The sequence below is a fragment of the Schistocerca americana genome, chromosome 9, assembly GCF_021461395.2.
Source record: "Schistocerca americana isolate TAMUIC-IGC-003095 chromosome 9, iqSchAmer2.1, whole genome shotgun sequence".
In the NCBI taxonomy this organism is placed as follows: Eukaryota; Metazoa; Arthropoda; class Insecta; order Orthoptera; family Acrididae; genus Schistocerca; species Schistocerca americana.
The window spans coordinates 169,127,110-169,145,851 of record NC_060127.1 but is presented as its reverse complement, the minus strand read 5'-3'; the positions used below and the strand labels follow the sequence as shown (position 1 = coordinate 169,145,851).

Sequence of the window (18,742 nt, the reverse complement as noted above, 5' to 3'; positions counted from 1 at the left end):
GATCACATTGCCGTCTTTACACAGACTGCTGCCATGAAAATTTAAAAAAAGCACCTCTCACTGCTTAACAACATCAAACCACTCATCTGAAGGGATGATTAAGCCACCACGAGACACTTTCTCAATCCACCCAGAACGTGCATGGTCTTTCGACACTTCGAGTGTCTTACCACTAGGATGACCAAGTGATTTGTCAATGGAGACGCACCTGGAGGCAATATATCTAGCGATGTAGCGGAGACCTTCTAGAGAACACTCTGAATCTTCTATCAAAGGTGGAACAATTAAGTGATGTAGTGTAATGTCCCTCATTTGTTGATCACCTTCTATCATTGACAACGCTTCCTCAATGCCCGGCACAAGTCCTGTAAACAGGTTGGAAGTCAAATAATTTGTATGAGTGTCCGCTGAGACTGGACAAGAACTGCGTAACTGAATGTCAGCAATACTTTTGTTCATAACTAAAATACGCAAACGGCTTTTAAATTCCACTGGTGAGGGATGATCATAGACTCTGCCAATTGCTCTTATCTGGGAAAATAAATTTTCAAGGCAGTCTCGGTTGAACATTGAGGTCAATCATACTTCAAACCGTTTTAAATCCGAAAAACAACCCAGCAGTGACCGAATCGAGGTGAGTAATCCCTTTTGGAAAGGAAGTAAAGTTTTATGATTTCCCACTCTCATTTTTTCACAGACGGAGTAGAATCTGCGGACAAAGATGCCACTATCAACACCTCATTGAATCTGAACAAGGTCGTGTAATAGGACTACGAGAAGCTGTATGTAACTTCTGCGATACGCCGGGAAGTCTGGACAGGAATGTAGCCACTGTACATGATTGGTGGCAGCGTTGGTCGCAGGAATGTACGGTCTCAAGAAGAACGGGCTCGGACGGCCATGTACCACTTCCGAGAGGAAGTACTGCCCCATCGTACTGCATCTGCAACATGAATCTCAGCAGTAGTTGCCTCCGCCGTGACACGGCCAGCTGTTACAAATCGATTACTTCAAGAGATCCGAGCCAGACGCCCTGTAACGTTCCTTCTACTGACCCCAAATCTTCGCCGTCAAGTCAGAGCTCGTTGGAGGGCAGGGTCGATTTCAGTTGTGTTTTCTGATGAACACTGGTTCTGTCTCGGTGCCAGTGATGGCCATGTGTTGATTAGCTGGAGATCAGCTGAGAGCCTGCAACCAGTCTAGACACACTGGATCTACATCTGGAGTTATGGTCAGCAGTGAGGTTTCGTATGACAGCAGGAGCACATTCGTGGTTATCACAAACACTCTGACTGCAAATTTGTACGTCAGTCTGTTGATTCGACCTGTTGTGCTGTCGATCATGAACACCATTCCAGAGAGTGTTTTCCTACAGGATAACGCTCGACCACATACCGCTGTTGTAACCCAACATGCTGTACAGTGTGTCGACATGTTGTCTTGGCCTGTTCGATCACCAGGTCTGCCTACAGTCGAGTACATATTGGACAGCATCGGACGACAACGTCATCCACAAACAGCATTAACTGTCCCTGTGCTGACTGACCATGTGCAAGAGGCATGGATGTCCGCCCGACATACTGACATACGTCACTTTTACAACACAATCAAGCACGTCTGCATGCTCCCATTCAACATTCCGGTGGTTACAACGGTTATTAACATACCAGCATTTGACATTTTGAATGTCTTATCTCACGCTTACATTATCCTGTGATTTTGCAATATTAACCACTTGAAAATGTTATGTGGACAAATGTATCCCCGGAATTTCATTACTCTACATTAATTACTTTTTGGTGTTGCGATTTTCTTCCGATAGCAGAGGTTGAAAATACCGCTTAAGTTGTAAATTACTTTATTTTCACACGACCGGTTTCGGACTGTTATAAGCCCATCCTCAGGTATCGTCTTGGAAATATCAAAAGACGGGAGATAATTTTCACACGCCGCAACACACATAAAAAAAGAAAAACAAATTTTTCCAAAAAGTTTTAAAAAACTTTTAAAAACATTTCGTAACCGCCGGTCGGGCTAGGTGCTATGAAACCTATGTCAATGTGCAAGTGGCACCAGACAGTATACGGACGACTGCCTGGGTAATGAAATATACAAATAACAGCGGGACACTTAACGCTGTGCTGTGGTCCCTGAGCGCCGCGTGTACAAGCTGAGGTGCGGTGTGCTGCCTATGGGCGCAGAACAGGGAGTAGCGGATACGAACGAGGAGGCGAATAGTAAACCAGAGTGGCAATAAAAGTGCTGCCATCTATTGACGGAGAGAAGAACGCGGGGCCACTAGCCCGGCCGTTCACAATTTGAATTTAGTGGTTTACATTTAAAATGAAGAAAAAATAAAAAATTACATACAAATAACACACGATATAAGCTAAAAGTGCATTATGCGTAGGAAAGGAGCGTATTGAACTGGTCGGTCCAGAACTGTAGTAAAACTGAGTGGAAGGTACGATATAAAATTATTATATAAACCGTAAAGCGCAATGAAACTTTCTCCTCTGTTATGCCAGCGTAGCTTGGATTTCCGCCCCTCCCCGGTTCTATAAAGCCCTCCAAATCCTCAAACGCCATGCGTTCCACCTCGCCTTCTTCATCTGTCTTCCGTCTCCCACGCACATCCTCTACGACCTCGTCCCCTTCCCCCACCTTCTTCTTTTCCTTGAACACATCCGCACATTATATATTCTCCACCGCCTTGATCCCCCTCACCCCCTGGTGTCTCCCTTCCTCTCCACCCCCAACCAGTTGCTGCATCTTCACCGTTGTGTCCCACCCTCTCTCCTTTCCCAACGCAGCTTCCACCGTCTACCCCTCCCAGATGATGAGCTTCGCCCTGACATCTACCCTTCCTATCAAATCTACCCCTATCGTCCTCCTGCCTCCTCCTCAGGGCCCCCTCTCCTCCCCCTCCCTTCTCCTGAGCGGCTTGCCCCCCCTACCCTGCCTCCCTCTCTTGTGCTCCCCTTCAGTCTCTCTGCACTCCCTCCTGCCCTGTCTTCCCTCTTCATCTCCTGCCCCACCTGTCTCCTGCCTCTTCGTGTACCCGCTGACGCCCCTACTCTCTCCATCCCGCCACTTCCCCTGCTGCCCCTTGCTCTCCCCTCCTTTCCCATCATCTCTGACCTTTCACTCGGCGGGTCACACCAGGCAGTTTTATTCTTCGTCATGTGTGCTACAAGTGGGTTTTAAGTGTGTTGTTCTGGAGTGTTTTTAATACTTTGGCCGACTTTTAACCTGTGCATGCCCATTCAGTTTCTTCTCTGCGTTTTAAGAATCGCCAACTGTGTTTTTTAACTTTCTGGTGACTTTTTTACCTGTCCACCATCAACGTCTCCATGTCAGTCTATTTTTACCTCCATTTTCTCCCGTTACTCTGTTTTATGTTCCCCTTTTTCATCACCCTATGTATGTAACATTTATTCTTCGTTTAGTTGTCACGTCACTCAGCTGAAGAGCGGCAGCTTGTGCCTCTGACAGCCCTCCCCTGCCCATATGGGGCTGGGGAATGAAATCACAATAAAGAAAAAAAATGAAACTATCCTTTCACATGAGTGTCAGACAAGTCCGACAGTGTGGAAGGTGACAATCGGAACCCACCTGCCTCACCCAGTTAATTCTTAAACGGTCTTTCTTTTCTTTTTCAGTTTTTTCTCCTCTTCTAAGCCTGCGCCCGTGGTGGGGTGTTTCTCACCACCCCTCGATGTGACCATATTTTGAACACGCCTTTATTTTCTTTATTGAATTTTTTGTATTTCAAGGCTTAATCTTTTCCCAATGAATCAAGCCCACACACGCTAGTACACGTTTAGAGGGCGCAGATCCATTTTTCAGGATTTACCGTTGGCAAACTTAAGTTTTAAAGCCGACTGTTAAGCTAACTATACGTCCTAAGCTAGACCGGAAGACCAACATCGAACCAATGCCGTGGATTCCCATTACTGTGATAACTCCATTGGGACGTAAGGGCACTACGGCGCCATTGCTCGGCTTGCGTTTCTATCATACTGTATTTGGTTGCTGTTAGCTGACAAACCAATTTTCATCATACCATAAACCTATAGTGCATGTATGCAAATGAAATACACTTTGAACAATTAACGGACCCTTTTATCGAAATAAATGATAAATCTTTCTGTTTATTGGTCCATGATGCCTTGCTGCAAGAGAATCATTGGATTTTTGATTGGATTTTTTAAAATGATAATTTGTTGTCAAAAATAAAATGCTTCAGCATCTCTGTTTAAATTGGTCTTAACTTTTTCTCTAATATCATCTACTTCACATAATGGCATCTTTTTCACTACGTACATGGCCACAGCATCTTGTCTGTACGGAGTCGAGAATGGAACAGCTGCTAAATACAAAATACATGTGCGAGAGATCATGATAAGTACTCCCACGTATTTCAGTGTTTTACTACGGTTCTGGGATTCATATAATTTCTTTTCATTCAAAATTAATACATTAACTAGCTTTTCTGACCATACATTGTTGTGGCTCAGTTTGGTAAAATGAATGAAAAAACGAATACCAAAAGTATAGTTCTTTAACATGTATCGGGAGTGGACATAAGTCCTTATCTCCTTCTCTCTCCCGTCTCTGTCCATCACCTTCTTCCTTCTCGTTGTTCATCTCCTCTTCCTACCCCCCTCCCTCTGTCCATACTTCATCCTCCATTCTCTGTCCATCTTTACTTCCCTCCCTCTCCATCTCCTCCTGTTCCCTCTGTCTCCCTCTCTCTCTGTCCATCACCTCCTCACCTCTTTCTGTGTCCATCTTCTCCTCCTCCGCCCCCCGCCCTCTCTCTCTCTCTCTCTCTCTCTCTCTCTCTCTCTCTCTCTCTCTCTCTCTCTCTCTCTCCACCTCCTCTTGCCCCCACTCTCTTTCCATGTCCTCCCTCCCGATTTTTATCTCCATTTCCTCCCACTCGTCTGTCCATCTCCTGTCCCCCCCCCCCCCCCCTTTTCTCTGACACTGAGCCTTTTTATTGTTATTACATACTCAGATGCTGCACTAGTATTATATTCGTAAGCTGATAGTATATATAATACATATACGAGGGTTGGAACTTCAATAATGGCAACTATTTATTTACAGCTCGTACAAAATAGATACGTATTTCAAAGTTTTACTGATCTTCTAAGTAGTCACCAGCATTGTGTGTAACCCGTTGCCAGCGATGTGGAAGTCGTAGGATACTCTTAGTAGTGCCAGTTGTGTTGAGAGTTCGAGCGGCGCGGTCTATAGCCCGACGAATTTGTAACAGTTCTGAATCGAATGCCGTGAAATGTTTCCTTCGGTTTAGAAATCGAGTTGAACGTACGAGGGCTAAGTCAGGGCAGGGTAGTAGGTGGTAAAAGAGCTTAGCAGCCCCATCAGTCAAACAAATCAGTAACAGCTTGCACTGTACGTGCTTGAGAATTGTCCTGCAAAATGGTCAAGTCCTGCAGAAAGTGTCATCACTTCTGTCTCTACGCTGTTCATTTTTGGAACACAACCTACGCCCAGCTTGACTTGCTAGGCACAAAATTCAACTTTCTCCTGAGTAGCTTATGAAAATATTGGCGTTGTTGATTAAAACATATTACTGACAGCAAGGAGCTGTAGCCACTTCCGTTACAATGAAAATTCAAATATTTTCGTATTCTATTGTAAACTATATGTAAAACATACAATGTTCAAATAACATTACGTTTTAAATACAGGGTATTGATCACACGTGGCCATGAAGAATGATAATTATTGGGGTAAAAGCGCCCTCTAATGTTACTGGAAATGTTAGTTTCTCAATTTAAAAAAAAAAGTGACAAAATTATTATGTATAGATTGAAAATGAAGGTAGGAGTACTTTTCGTGAGTTAATAGTAATACAAAATGTAGGTGGAAAATGTGTCAGAGTAATACAGCTGATGTTCTATTGTATTGTGTATTAAACCGGGGACTAGAAACGACGAAGAGGCTTCGTCTCACCATAGCCCTCAGTGGTTGACACCCGACAACAGACCACAGCAGTCCACCCACCCCACCGCTGCACCACACCGAACCCAGGGCTATTCTGCAGTTCGGACCCCAGTAGACCCGCCTGCCGAACGTCTCAAACCAGACGAGTGTAACCCCAAATGTTTGCGTGGTAGAGTAATTATGGTGTACGCGTATGTGGAGACAGTGTTTGCGCAGCAATCGCCGACATAGTGTAACTGAGGCGGAATAAGGGGAAGCAGCCCGCATTCGCCGAGGTAGATGGAAAACCGCCTTAAAAACCATCCACAGCCAGGCCGGCACTCCGGACCTGGAGACTAATCCCCAGGGAGAATTCGCGCTGGGGACGGCTACGCCTTCCAGCTCGGGAAGTAGCGCGTTAGACCGCTCCGCTAGCCGGGCGTGCTGACGTTCTATTGCTTATGAAACCTTCCCGTCTCCTCTGTATCTCTTTTATTACGCAACCTTCCCTTTTATACAAGAACCTACGAAACCTTCCCTTCTAAAATAACCTATGAAACCTTCACTTAGGATTTCTATCTCTTTCTTAATAATAAAAAATGAAATCTTCCCTTTGAAATTAATTCTCTTTCTCAATATTCGCATACAAATTTAAATGCTGCTTATTAAAAGACATTTTCTGATTATTTCGACGAAACATAGAATGTGTCGTCGTCGTGGCCCTCAGTCGTTACCTGCAATAACCAAAAACTGTTCCTTACCTTTTTCACTGTTACTGGATCGCCATCTGACTGCTACATCGAACTGCGACATGAATATACTTACCCTGTTTTACTATACTCTATTAATTGCTCGTGGGCTTTCATAATAAGTGGCGGTATTTATTACCAAAGCTGACGTTATTCTTTAATAGCAAAGCTGACGTTATTCTTTAATTAATTTGACTGAAGTTACGTAATTCATAGTTAAACTTTTTCTTGACAACAATAAAATTTAGAAAAGTTTTACGTTGACGGTTTTTGGGATGGATTATAATCAGAAATGCAATACTGCTGGCAAAAATTACTTATATTCTAAATGAAATGATTTTACAAACTTTCAAATGGGACTTACTTTTTACAATAATCTTACAACTAGCATTGCGCAAACATACCTTCAGTAGTCTTGAGTTTCTCAGAAGATTAATTCAATAATATTAGTTCCTCTTATGATAATAGTTAGCTGATGTCTCTGTACATCCGTTTATAATCTCTTGTAAATCATAGCTAGTGGCTGGTAGGCACACCGCTCCTCTCAACCTCTCGCTTCAGACCTGCTACCGACTCGCTTCACATCTCGCTTACTACTGACTTCCCACGAACGCTAAAGTGCGGTCTCTCCTGCCAACAATGCTTTCTGGTGCAGACAATCCCTGCTACCATTACAAAATGTATCAATGCTAGGTCTTTCCCGCTCTTTTTTTAAAATGTATCCATACGCTGTCTCCCCTGCCCTTTTTAAAATTATATCAATGTGGGGTCTCTCTTGCCAACAATGCTTTGGTGCAGATATTCCCTGCTACCACAATTATTTCCAGCATGACAAATATTAATTATTCCTACTTAATCCTATTAATAACATATAAACATCTTTCATAAATTGTGGTTTGACACTAGACAATAGTAATATACACGTCTTACACTTATATCAAAAATCTCTCTTGAGATATTCCTTCTGAATCGAAATAAATGTAGATCATAACTAGTTTCATTACAAAGGACATGCATCGGTATCGTATTAACTGTTCTGCTTCCAAGAAATTTAATATTCGTAATATCTGCATTAATCAATAACATGAGTTAAGTAGTGTGCCGCGCGGGATTAGCCGAGCGGTCTCAGGCGCTGCAGTCATGGACTGTGCGGCCGGTCCCGGCGGAGGTTCGAGTCCTCCCTCGGGCATGGGTGTATGTGTTTGTCGGTAGGTTAATTTAGGTTAAGTAGTGTGTAAGCTTAGGGACTGATGATCTTAGCAGTTAAGTCCCATAAGATTTCACACACTTTTTTGTTTTTTTGTTTAGCAGTGGGTGGAATAAAGCCTGTGCGGTATGTGTGAATTCTCGTAATCACTCGCGCCAACAATTAACGTCATTTCGCACTGCTCTCTCTTGACCCACAGCGCTGCTGTACGCCACCATCTTCGGTCACGTGACGACCATCATCCAGCAGATGACGTCGGCGACGGCCAAGTACCACGACATGCTGAACAACGTGCGGGAGTTCATGAAGCTGCACGAGGTGCCCAAGGCGCTGAGCGAGCGCGTCATGGACTACGTCGTCTCCACCTGGGCCATGACCAAGGGGCTGGACACCGACAAGGTGAGTCCCCGCACACCGACACGTGCTGCGCACAAGTACGTAGTGAGTTACATCGACATCCGACCGTGTCTTCTTACAAGTATTTTTAACTAAAGTTCAGTCTTGATCACAACACTTATCTCGCAATAACATAGGTGACCGGTTTCGGTTATATTTATATAACCAACTTCAGACCTGTGAATTAAGTTTAGAAAACACTAGAAAACAATCTTAAAATAAAATGAAAGTGTCTAATGACGACAAATTTTTAACAAGATAAAATAAAACTATTATACCCATGGCTTCCTTGGAGGATGGAAGGCGGAGCTCTCCTCAGCTGCTACGAAGTCAACTGATGGTTGTGAGTGCTGAGCATGAGCTTAAATATGCAGAGGTTCTGCCTACTTCCTCTCACACTACTTCACAACTGCCAATCAGCGTTCATAATATGACGCTATCGTCAAAGTATAAAAATACGAAATACACTAATAACATAAAATTGATTCATTTAAAATGTCTGATTAACAGATAGTATGTGTAGAACTTATTTATATTTTATATAAAAATGGTAAACTACGATGTGTAATAGCTGTGCCCTCCCTGGGCAACCTTAATACTATTACAGTGTCAGTTAAATCAAAGATGTAGAAGTCCGTGGAGTTGTGGTATACATCGATTATACCGGGTCGCCTACATCACAATTGCATCTTTGATGGATGTTGCAGAATCGTCTTACTTAAACTGTAATTTTCATAGTAACATTCTTTATAACAGTAGGGTAGCAGCCAGGAGTATGTTCCGCATTATGTTTGTCTGAATAACTGATTAGACCGCTGATTAAATATTTAGAACTCATCGATCTAATAGTTTTTATAATAATCAATTTCAGTTCAATAAAAATTTTATATGTTATATAGCACATTTTTCATACATAGCTTTTGCCATGGGTATAAATAATCTTATATTTTAATACGAAAGAGTAGGTGCATCTTCATTATAAAATTTCGTCAAAAAGCTCGTAAAAATATTTTTTGTAAAAATCTAATTGTTCATTGAGCAGCATTGATGATTTGGTTTTCAAATGAGCATATATCTCGATTTCTTCTAAGATATTCATAAGTAAGCCTTTATTTGCATAATGAAGAACTTGTAGAGTCTGCTCTACTGTCCCCTCAGCATGATTATTGAATGTTATGTGATGGCCAAATACAGATTTTGTTCGTGAGGTACCCGACGTATGTTCTTTGTACCCTACTGCAAAATTACGACTTGTTTGGCCGATATGTATTTTCTCACAGCCTCTACATTGGATCTTATACACTCCTGATCTGGTAAATTTTTCATTATCTTTACTTATGGTATGACCTAATTTTTGTTGTAAAGTATTGTCAGTTGTGGATGCTATTGCTATTCCAGAATTTTTGAATAAATTAGTAATTCTATCTGATATGTTTCCCATATATGGCATCTTCATATATTTTGGGTTACCTATTGTGGATTACTTTGTGGTTGTTGCACTTTATTAAAAATGATATCTTCCTGTCGTGTATCGAAAGAGTTGGTTTTCGCAATTACAAGGAACCACTTGAGTATGAGGTCGCTAAATGATGCTTACGGCTTTCGACGCCCCACATACTGTCTACCATGCAACCGCAATATTGCGTGTTAATGGCAACAGGGGGCGGAACTGTAGGTAGCCAGTAGTGAGCACAGTATGAGTCTACTGGGTGCAGCTGAACTGCTGTCGCCGAGTAACCGACCACAGTGCAAGCGTTAGCGGTGTTGATATAAAGCAGATCAATTCCAACGATAAACAAAATAAACATTGCATTATATCTGCAGCAACAGTTGTCGAAGTTGACATTTCGTCAGATACAGTTCCGCACTGTCGCCTGATAAACAAAGTAAGGGCCTACGGAATATCAGACCAGCTGTGTGGCTGGATTGAAGAGTTTTTAGCAAACAGAACACAGCATGTTGTTCTCAATGGAGAGACGTCTACAGACTTTAAAGTAACCTCTGGCGTGCCACAGGGGAGTGTTATGGGACCATTGCTTTTCACAATATACATGAATGACCTCGTAGATAGTGTCGGAAGTTCCATGCGGCTTTTCGCGGATGATGCTGTAGTATAAAGAGAAGTTTCAGCATTAGAAAATTGTAGCGAAATGCAGGAAGGTTTGCAGCGGATAGGCACTTGGTGCAGGGAGTGGCAACTGACCCTTAACATAGAAAAATGTAATGTATTGCGAATACATAGAAAGACGGATCCTTTATTGTATGATTATATGATAGCGGAACAAATACTGGTAGCAGTTACTTCTGTAAAATATCTGGGAGTATGCGTGCGGAACGATTTGAAGTGGAATGATGATATAAAATTAATTGTTGGTAAGGCGAGTACCAGGTTGAGATTCATTGGGAGAGTCCTTAGAAAATGTAGTCCATCAACAAAGGAGGTGGCTTACAAAGAGCGGCGCGTTTCGTCACAGGGTTATTTGGTAAGCGTGATAGCGTTACGGAGATGTTTAGCAAACTCAAGTGGCAGACTCTGCAAGAGAGGCGCTCTGCATCGTGGTGTAGCTTGCTGTCCACGTTTCGAGAGGGTGAGTTTCTGGATGAGGTATCGAATATATTTCTTCCCCCTACTTATACCTCCCGAGGAGATCACGAATGTGAAATTAGAGGGATTCGAACGCGCACAGAGGCTTTCCGGCAGTCGTTCTTCCCGCGAACCATACGCGACTGGAACAGCAAAGGGAGGTAATGACAGTGGCTTGCGGGATGTAGATGTAGATGTAGATATAGAAAGGAACCCAAGGGATTTCTCAGAGTGGAAAAGAAATGCCAGATGAAATATTTGCACATCTGCGAGATGAGTCAGTGGAATGTGTAGAAAAAAAAAAAAAGGTTCAAATGGCTCTGAGGACTATGGGACTTAACATCTATGGTCATCAGTCCCCTAGAACTTAGGACTACTTAAACCTAACTAACCTAAGGACATCACACAACACCCAGTCATCACGAGGCAGAGAAAATCCCTGACCCCGCCGGGAATGTGTAGCATTGTATCCGCTTGCTTGTGCGGACAATGTGCAGTTGGAGTACAACGATGACGATACGTGCTTAACGAGTCAAAATGATATTGAAACACGTGTCGAGCCGCGCTGGTCATCACGCTTGTTTTGGACAACTATGGTACGAGCACTGCTTTTGACCAATAGCTTGTTCAAATAATTTGCTTTTGCTTGATTCCTGGTTTGTGTATAAAAATCATACTTCCTTGGAGCAAGCTATCCCTCCTGAAAAGTGTGGTGACATTGTAGTTCACACCAACTGGAACCGCTGCACAAATTAAGCCATTGGATGTTTCTGTGCCTGTAAAACATATTATCTGCAGCTACGCCTTAAACGACTGATTGTTTCGCGTTCGGCTGCATGCCACCACATTCTGTCAGTCCTCATCACCCCGTTACACCAGTGTGATTCTATATGCATTATCTTAAGAGAGGAAACCCAGCTGAACGCCCTGGACTGTTTGCGACTCGCATGAAGTTCGCCTTCGATCTTGATGGTGCGAACCTTTGTGATCACTGCGACGCGCCATTTTTATTTCGGTGTTCATGGTACAAGTTAGTGGTTTATTTTGAACATTTCTTCAATGCTGACGACCTCCGTTTCATGAAGTGTAATACATACATCACACAGAAGGTTGATCTCTGCACTCCCGGACTCTCATTTTCTGTCGTCCTCCTCGTGCACATGGTGGGTCATTAGCAGCTAACATTTTTCCTGTCAACTGGTAATACAACACTTTCAAATTAGCCGTATTGAAGATGGAACTTGCGACCTCGTACTCAAGTGATTCCTTGTAGCCGGCCGGAGTGGCCGAGCGGTTCTAGGCGCTACAGTCTGGAACCGCGCGACCGCTACGGTCTCAGGTTCGAATCCTGCCTCGGGCATGGATGTGTGTCATGTCCTTAGGTTGGTTAGGTTTAAGTAGTTCTAAGTTCTAGGGGACTGATGACCTCAGAAGTTAAGTCCCATAGTGCTAAGAGCCATTTCAACCATTTTGATTCGTTGTAAGTGCTTATCTTTTTTTTTGTCAGGTAAAGTATCATTACAAAAATCAAGGAACACAGAGTGTGAACTGTGAAATACGCCAGCGAAGAATAAGAGCAACTGGTGAGTGCATTGCAGCTAACACTTCGGCAACGGTAACACATAAGAAACATTTATCGGGCAGCTTGCACGTACGAGTGGGATCAGCTAGAGCAGAGTCTAACAAATACTGCATTCCAACACGTTCCATTCTTTTCAAATTTCGTTCCATCAACAGCGTTATATCAGTGAATTTCGAAATCGATTACAGTTCTCCGAATGGTGTCTACGAAAGATGGAAAATGATGCGGCGTTTCTGTGTAACGGTTTGTTTAAGGATGATGTATACCTACAAGTCATTGGCGAATATCTTCTCAGTATCCTCTACTAGTCAGTTGAAAACCTACGCTAGCAGGAGAAAACAGATAAACAATATACAGTGTGTGGAGTTTACAGGAACCGCATCATTGGCCACTGTTTTATTGATAGAGCGTTAAATAGCTACAAGTGTCCGTAGTTCCTAAACGAAAAGCTGCCGCAGTCATTGGAAGACATTTCATTGGATATAAGGCAACATATGTGGCACCAGCATGACGTACGTCCCTCCTATTCGGCGTGAATAAATGCAGGCCTCCTAAAAAGAAGGTACAATATATTGATGGAAGACCAATGATGATACGACTGAAGGGTAATTCAAAAGATTTGGTGTTAATACAGGTATATATGCCAATCAGCCAGCATAGAGATGAGCAAGTGGAAGAATATTATGAGAAAATACAGGAACTCATCGAGAAGTAAAATAGAAATGCCTGCATTATCATCGTGGGGGACTGGAAGAGAGTAAGATACAGTAGGAAATTTGGATTACGGATAATAAATGAGAGAGGTGAACGAATAATTAGTTTCTGTAAAGAAAATTCATTAGCTGTGGGTAAAAAATTATTTGAACTACATCCTGATAGAAAAAATATTTAAGAACTGTTTGAAGAATGCCAAAGCTTATCCAGGAGCGGATATAAATTCATACCACAACCTAGTAGTCGGAGAAATACAAGTGAATTGAAAATCGTCTGGAGAGGTAAAGCAAAAGAAAGACTAAACATACAAAGACTCAAAGAGGTAGGAAAGGCATCAGATTTGGAAAGCAGATTTATGGAAAAAAGGGAAAGAGGTAGTGTTGATGAAAGTGTTAATTACAAATGGATAAAAATGAGGGAAGGACTCATGGACTCAGCCAAAGAAGTATTAGGAATTAGAGTATCCCAAAGTACCAGGAAAGAATGGATAACAGAAAAATGTTGAAAAAGATGGAAGAGCGGAGAAAGTGGAAACATGTAGAAATGAAGACGGCAAAATGAGATACAGGAAACTGAATAACGAATTAAGGAGGGAAACTGAAGAAGCAAGGGAAAATGGATGAAACAGAAATGCGACGAAATGGAGAAAATAGAGGAAGAGGGAAAGTATGAAATGTTGTGTGGACTGGCTAGTGAGATAGTTTTTGAACGTAAAGGAAAGAGGAATAACATGGAAATAGAATGAGCGGATGGTACTCTAATAGAAGAATCACAGGAGGTTTTGAACAGATGGCAAGAATACACTGAATGTCTGTATAAGGAGGATGAAATACAAAGCGAAATTAAGGTTGAAGAGGAGCAACATCTGACGGAAGATGGGATTCACCATCTTGGAAGCAGAAGTAGAAAATGTGCTGAAGGAGATAAAGAACAGGAAGGTATGTGGAATTGATGCTTTGCCAGCACAACTGTTGAAGAGTCTGGGAAACAAGGCAACAAAAGAAACAGTCTGGCTCTGTAACGAGATATATGACAAAGGGGAATGGCCTCAGAACTTCTTGCAACTGTTATGATACCAATAGAGAAAAAGAGAAACACTAAAAAAATGTGAAGAGTATAGGACCATCAGTCAAATTTCTCGTGCAGCTAAAAGTCTTGCTGAGAGTGTTGAATAGAAGGCTATATGGCAAGCTGGATAGAGGGATTGCAGAGGAGCAGTTCGGATTTAGAAGAGGAAAAGGAACAAGAGATGCTATTGGCCTGTTAAGAACTATCGGGGAATGATATATGGAAAAAGGTAGAGGAATCGTTGCTGTTTTTATAGTTTTAGTAAAGGCTTTTACAGAGTTCAGTGGAACAAGCTGATGGATATTTTGAAGAGGAAAAAAGTAAAATGGAAAGAGAGACGACTGATACAGAATCTATATTTACATGAGAAAATGAAGAAAAGGATTGGAAATGAAATGTCAGAAGGAAGCAGCATTGGGCGAGGTGTTACACAAGGCTGTTGCCTTTCCCCACTGTTGTTTAACGCGTACCTTGAAGAGATTGTTGCGAGAGGCTTAGATGGGAAAAGAGGAATATGTATTGGTGGAAAGATTTGCTGATGACATAGTATTAATGGCAGAAATAGTGTTGGCAGTGAATAACATGCGGGAAGAGCTGAATGAAGCTTGTGTGGAGTATGGGATGCAAATAAACACAGCAAAAACAACGAGTATAGTCATCAGTGTAAGACGCAGACTGTCCAATATTAAAATAGGACAGTCTACCATTAGCCAAGTAAGTGCATTTAAATATCTTGGAAGCACAATAACTGAAGACCTGAGGTGTCACCAGGAGCTGGAAACTCGATTTGCTATAGCGAAGGAGGCATTCAACAGAAAGAGGAGACTCTTTATGTGGCAAATTAGATAAAGATCTAAGGAAAAGGCTTGGTAAATGTTTTGTCTGGTGTGTCGCACTATATGGGGCAGAAACATGGACTCTGAGACGAGAGGATGAAAAAAGGTTAGAGGCATTTGAGATGTGGATGTGGAGGAAAATGGAGAGAATAAGCTGGATGGCTGGATGGAAAGAGTGAGTAATGAAAGAGTATTGGAAACGTTTGGTGAGAGAAGATGTCTGCTGAAGGTTGTAACAGAAAGGAAAAATAACTGGATGGGTCATTCATTGAGAAGGGAGTGCTTGCTAGCAGATGCTTTGGGAGGTTTGGTTTGTGGGAGAAGACTGAGAGGAAGGAGGAGGTACAAAATAGACGACATAAAGGGAAGGGGAAATTATGCAGACCTGGAGAGGATCGCAGAAGACCGGACAGCGTGGAGAACTACCATGTGAAAACCTGCCTTTTGGCAGAACACTGATGAATGATGATAAAAGAACATGTGAAAATTGTTGGCTGAGTCGGTGGCGAAATTAACATGACTTGCATGGCCATTATACCTGTAACATCAAGACTCTCATCTATGAAGAAAATTAAAAGATGAAGTCTACCAGGAAACACCTACGGCTGCCGAAGGTATGAAATGCTGCGTGACCTGAGCCTGTACTGCAAAAGTCCAGATGAAATTCGATATCCAGTTTTGGCCGCCAAGAATCGCTTTGTAGCATGCAACAATGGCCGAGGTCTTGCACTTGATATATCAGTTGTAACAATAAACATAGGGACCGTACCTGTGTTAACGTGTTTGCTAACGTTTGGCACAGCAGAGCAGAAGTTTGTGGGACCGCTTCTTTTGACGGTGGATAGTTCCGTAGTTTGCTGCGATCTTATGCTGTTAATGTTTAAACAAGTTCCATACATGTTAAATCGTTGAAGTTTCTTTCGAAAGCTTTTTTTAATGTGCTACAGAAAAAGTGCACCGATCTTCCTTTTAAAAAAACAAAAAATTAAGTGTGGTGTCATACAGGATGACAGTTATTGACTTATATGGGAAAAAAGTAAATTAGTTACAAACTACGGCGTGCACACCCTTAATTCAACACGTAAACGTCACTACAGATATTTGCATTTAGGTTATGACATGTTTGATATGCCTGCCATCACTGGTGATTTTTTTATTCATTTATTCGTATAGCTAGGGCCCCCCGTCGGGCAGACCGTTCGCCGGGTGCCGGTCTTTCAATGTGACGCCACTTCGGCGACCTGCAGTCGATGATGATGATAGGATGATGATGAGGACAGCACAACACCCAGTCCCAAGTCCCCGACCCAGCCAGTAATCGAACCCGGGCCCAGAGGATTGACAATCCGTCACGCTGACCAGTCAGCTACCGGGGACGGGCATAACTGGTGATGATCTGGTTCAGACGAATAGCGAAATTTTGCATGACCCACTGAAGTTTCGGGACATCGATGCTGTCGGCAACCTCCTAAATGGCTGTTTTCAGCTCAGTAATGGTTTTGGGGTTATTGCTGTACACGTTGTCTTTAATATAGCCCCATAAAAAGGCGTCGCATGTGTTCAGACCCGGAGAATATGGCGGTCAATCGAGGACCATGCCAGTGGCCCCTGTGTACCCCACAGAAATGCGCTCCCCAAAAGCTCCTCCAGGACATCAAACACGCTCCTGCTTCCATGGCATTGAGCTCCCTCCTGAACGAACTACATTTTGTCGAAATCAGGGTCACTTTGGATAATAAGGATGAAATCATCTTCGAAAACTTTTGCGTACCATTCGGTAGTCACCGTGGCGTCAACGAATATCGCACCGTTTATTCCGTGACTAGACATTTCAGACCACAGAGTCATCCGTTGAGGGTGAAAAGACTTGTCGATAGTGAAATGCGGATTCTCAGTTGCTGTGGCCTTCCCCACCAGACATGACGGCGCCTACAGTATCAGCAACCAAACTGACAGCTGGAAGCCGCGGGTTGCCCGCTTCGCAGACACACCGAAGCACTACACAACCGACAGGCAATATTGATGAACGGCCACAACAACAACAACAACACAGCAAAGACACCAGCGGCCACCAGGGGCCACTACCGGCCCACATAAACATAATGAAGAGGTCGCTGCAGATCCCGGAACTATTTTCACACGTCAAACCACGTGATGGGAAATACTTCCGAGGGACTCATCCGCCGAAGCGCTATAAAGGCTGGCGCTTGGCCGCACATCGGCAGTTCATCGACCGCTAGCAGACGTGAGTAGCTGCCGCCCCGGCAGCCCGGCTGGGATCTTCTCGCTGATCTGTGGATTAGGCTTGGTATATCGGAGAAGTCTCTGGCGGAAATTATTTCAGTTGTTTTCTATATTATTCTTGTATGTTGTTGTGATTCGAAGACGGATCACTGTTTTGTGATGGTGTTATACTTGGAGAATTTGTTTTGGTTAATTGAACAGTCCAATAAATTGTTTTCGGACTTTGATCGTTAGTTTCTTTTGCTTACGCAGACATATCATCAGCCCCTCATGTGGGAGCTTGCCCAGTCGTTGCTTATAGGGTGCCTAAAGGATGCTGCGTTCTCGGAATGCTATTCAACAATTCAAAGAAATGACATTAGTAGTTTTATTTCTAGAAAGCAAATTGACAATGCTTAACTTTCACTGCAGCAAATGTCGCTAGCGAGAGGCAACATGAAAACAGTCAAGTTCTTGCTATACACAGTCCAAGTAAGCACTTGATAGGGATCACGACAATCTGATAGCGTAGCACAAATGTCAGTTGCAAACTGGGCCGACCTGAGCCGCCGAGGTCAGCAAGAGCGACGCTTATATCCACTTCTTCCAGGTGTCGCTCTTGGCGCGGCGCTGTCCAATTCCGAGCACCACTGGCCGACGTTTCCTCACCTTCCCTGGTCTTGTATTCCGCATCTTTGTTCCGGTGCTTTTGGTTACGCCAGGACACCTCAAATGCACCAATTGTGCGTATTGACGAACCCATCCAAATGAAGATAACTTCGTCGATAAACGAAACCATATTCACATCACTAATTCCCATCATGTTCCGAGGCCAACCATGCAGTTCGAACGTCCTGACGCAAACCAGTCAGAAGTTATCACGATTTTATTTCATATAGGTCAATAATTGTCACCCTGTAATTTGGCTTTTATAGATGGTGTAAATACTGCTGAAGATGGTCACAGGAAGTTTGGTGTAATAAAAAACTGTGAACTTCTCCCATAAGCAGAGACAGTTAAACCCTGAACCTTAAAGCTATGCGATAAGTGTATTTCTTATGCCCCAGAAAACAATTTGGGAAAGCAGTCTGGCTAGGAAAGTTAAATAGTAATACAATGCTGAAAAGGATTATGTGAACACGTGCTTCAGCGCACGGTATGTTGAATCTATTTTGATACAGGCGGCACCTGTGGTCTTATTGCATGACTTTAGATCTTCGCTTTCAGTGTAGGCGACAATTAAAAACATTTGCCCTCTATTGGTTGTATTTCAGGGTGTTACAAAAAGATACGGCCAAACTTTCAGGAAACATTCCTAACACACAAAGAAAGAAAATATGCTATGTGGACATGTGTCCGGAAACGCTTACTTTCCATGTTAGAGCTCATTTTATTACTTCTCTTCAATTCACATTAATCATGGAA

General features: G+C 42.9%; 1 protein-coding gene across 1 annotated transcript in view; it reads left to right on the top strand.

Moving 5' to 3' along the window:
* LOC124550780 (potassium voltage-gated channel protein eag-like) overlaps positions 1-18,742 on the top strand; it is a 229,098-nt gene that overhangs the window by 54,405 nt on the left and 155,951 nt on the right. The window contains exons 3-4 of the mRNA XM_047125504.1: positions 8,114-8,317; positions 15,673-15,677. Of these exons, the coding sequence (XP_046981460.1) occupies positions 8,114-8,317; positions 15,673-15,677 (209 nt within the window). The remainder of the gene's footprint in view (positions 1-8,113; positions 8,318-15,672; positions 15,678-18,742) is intronic.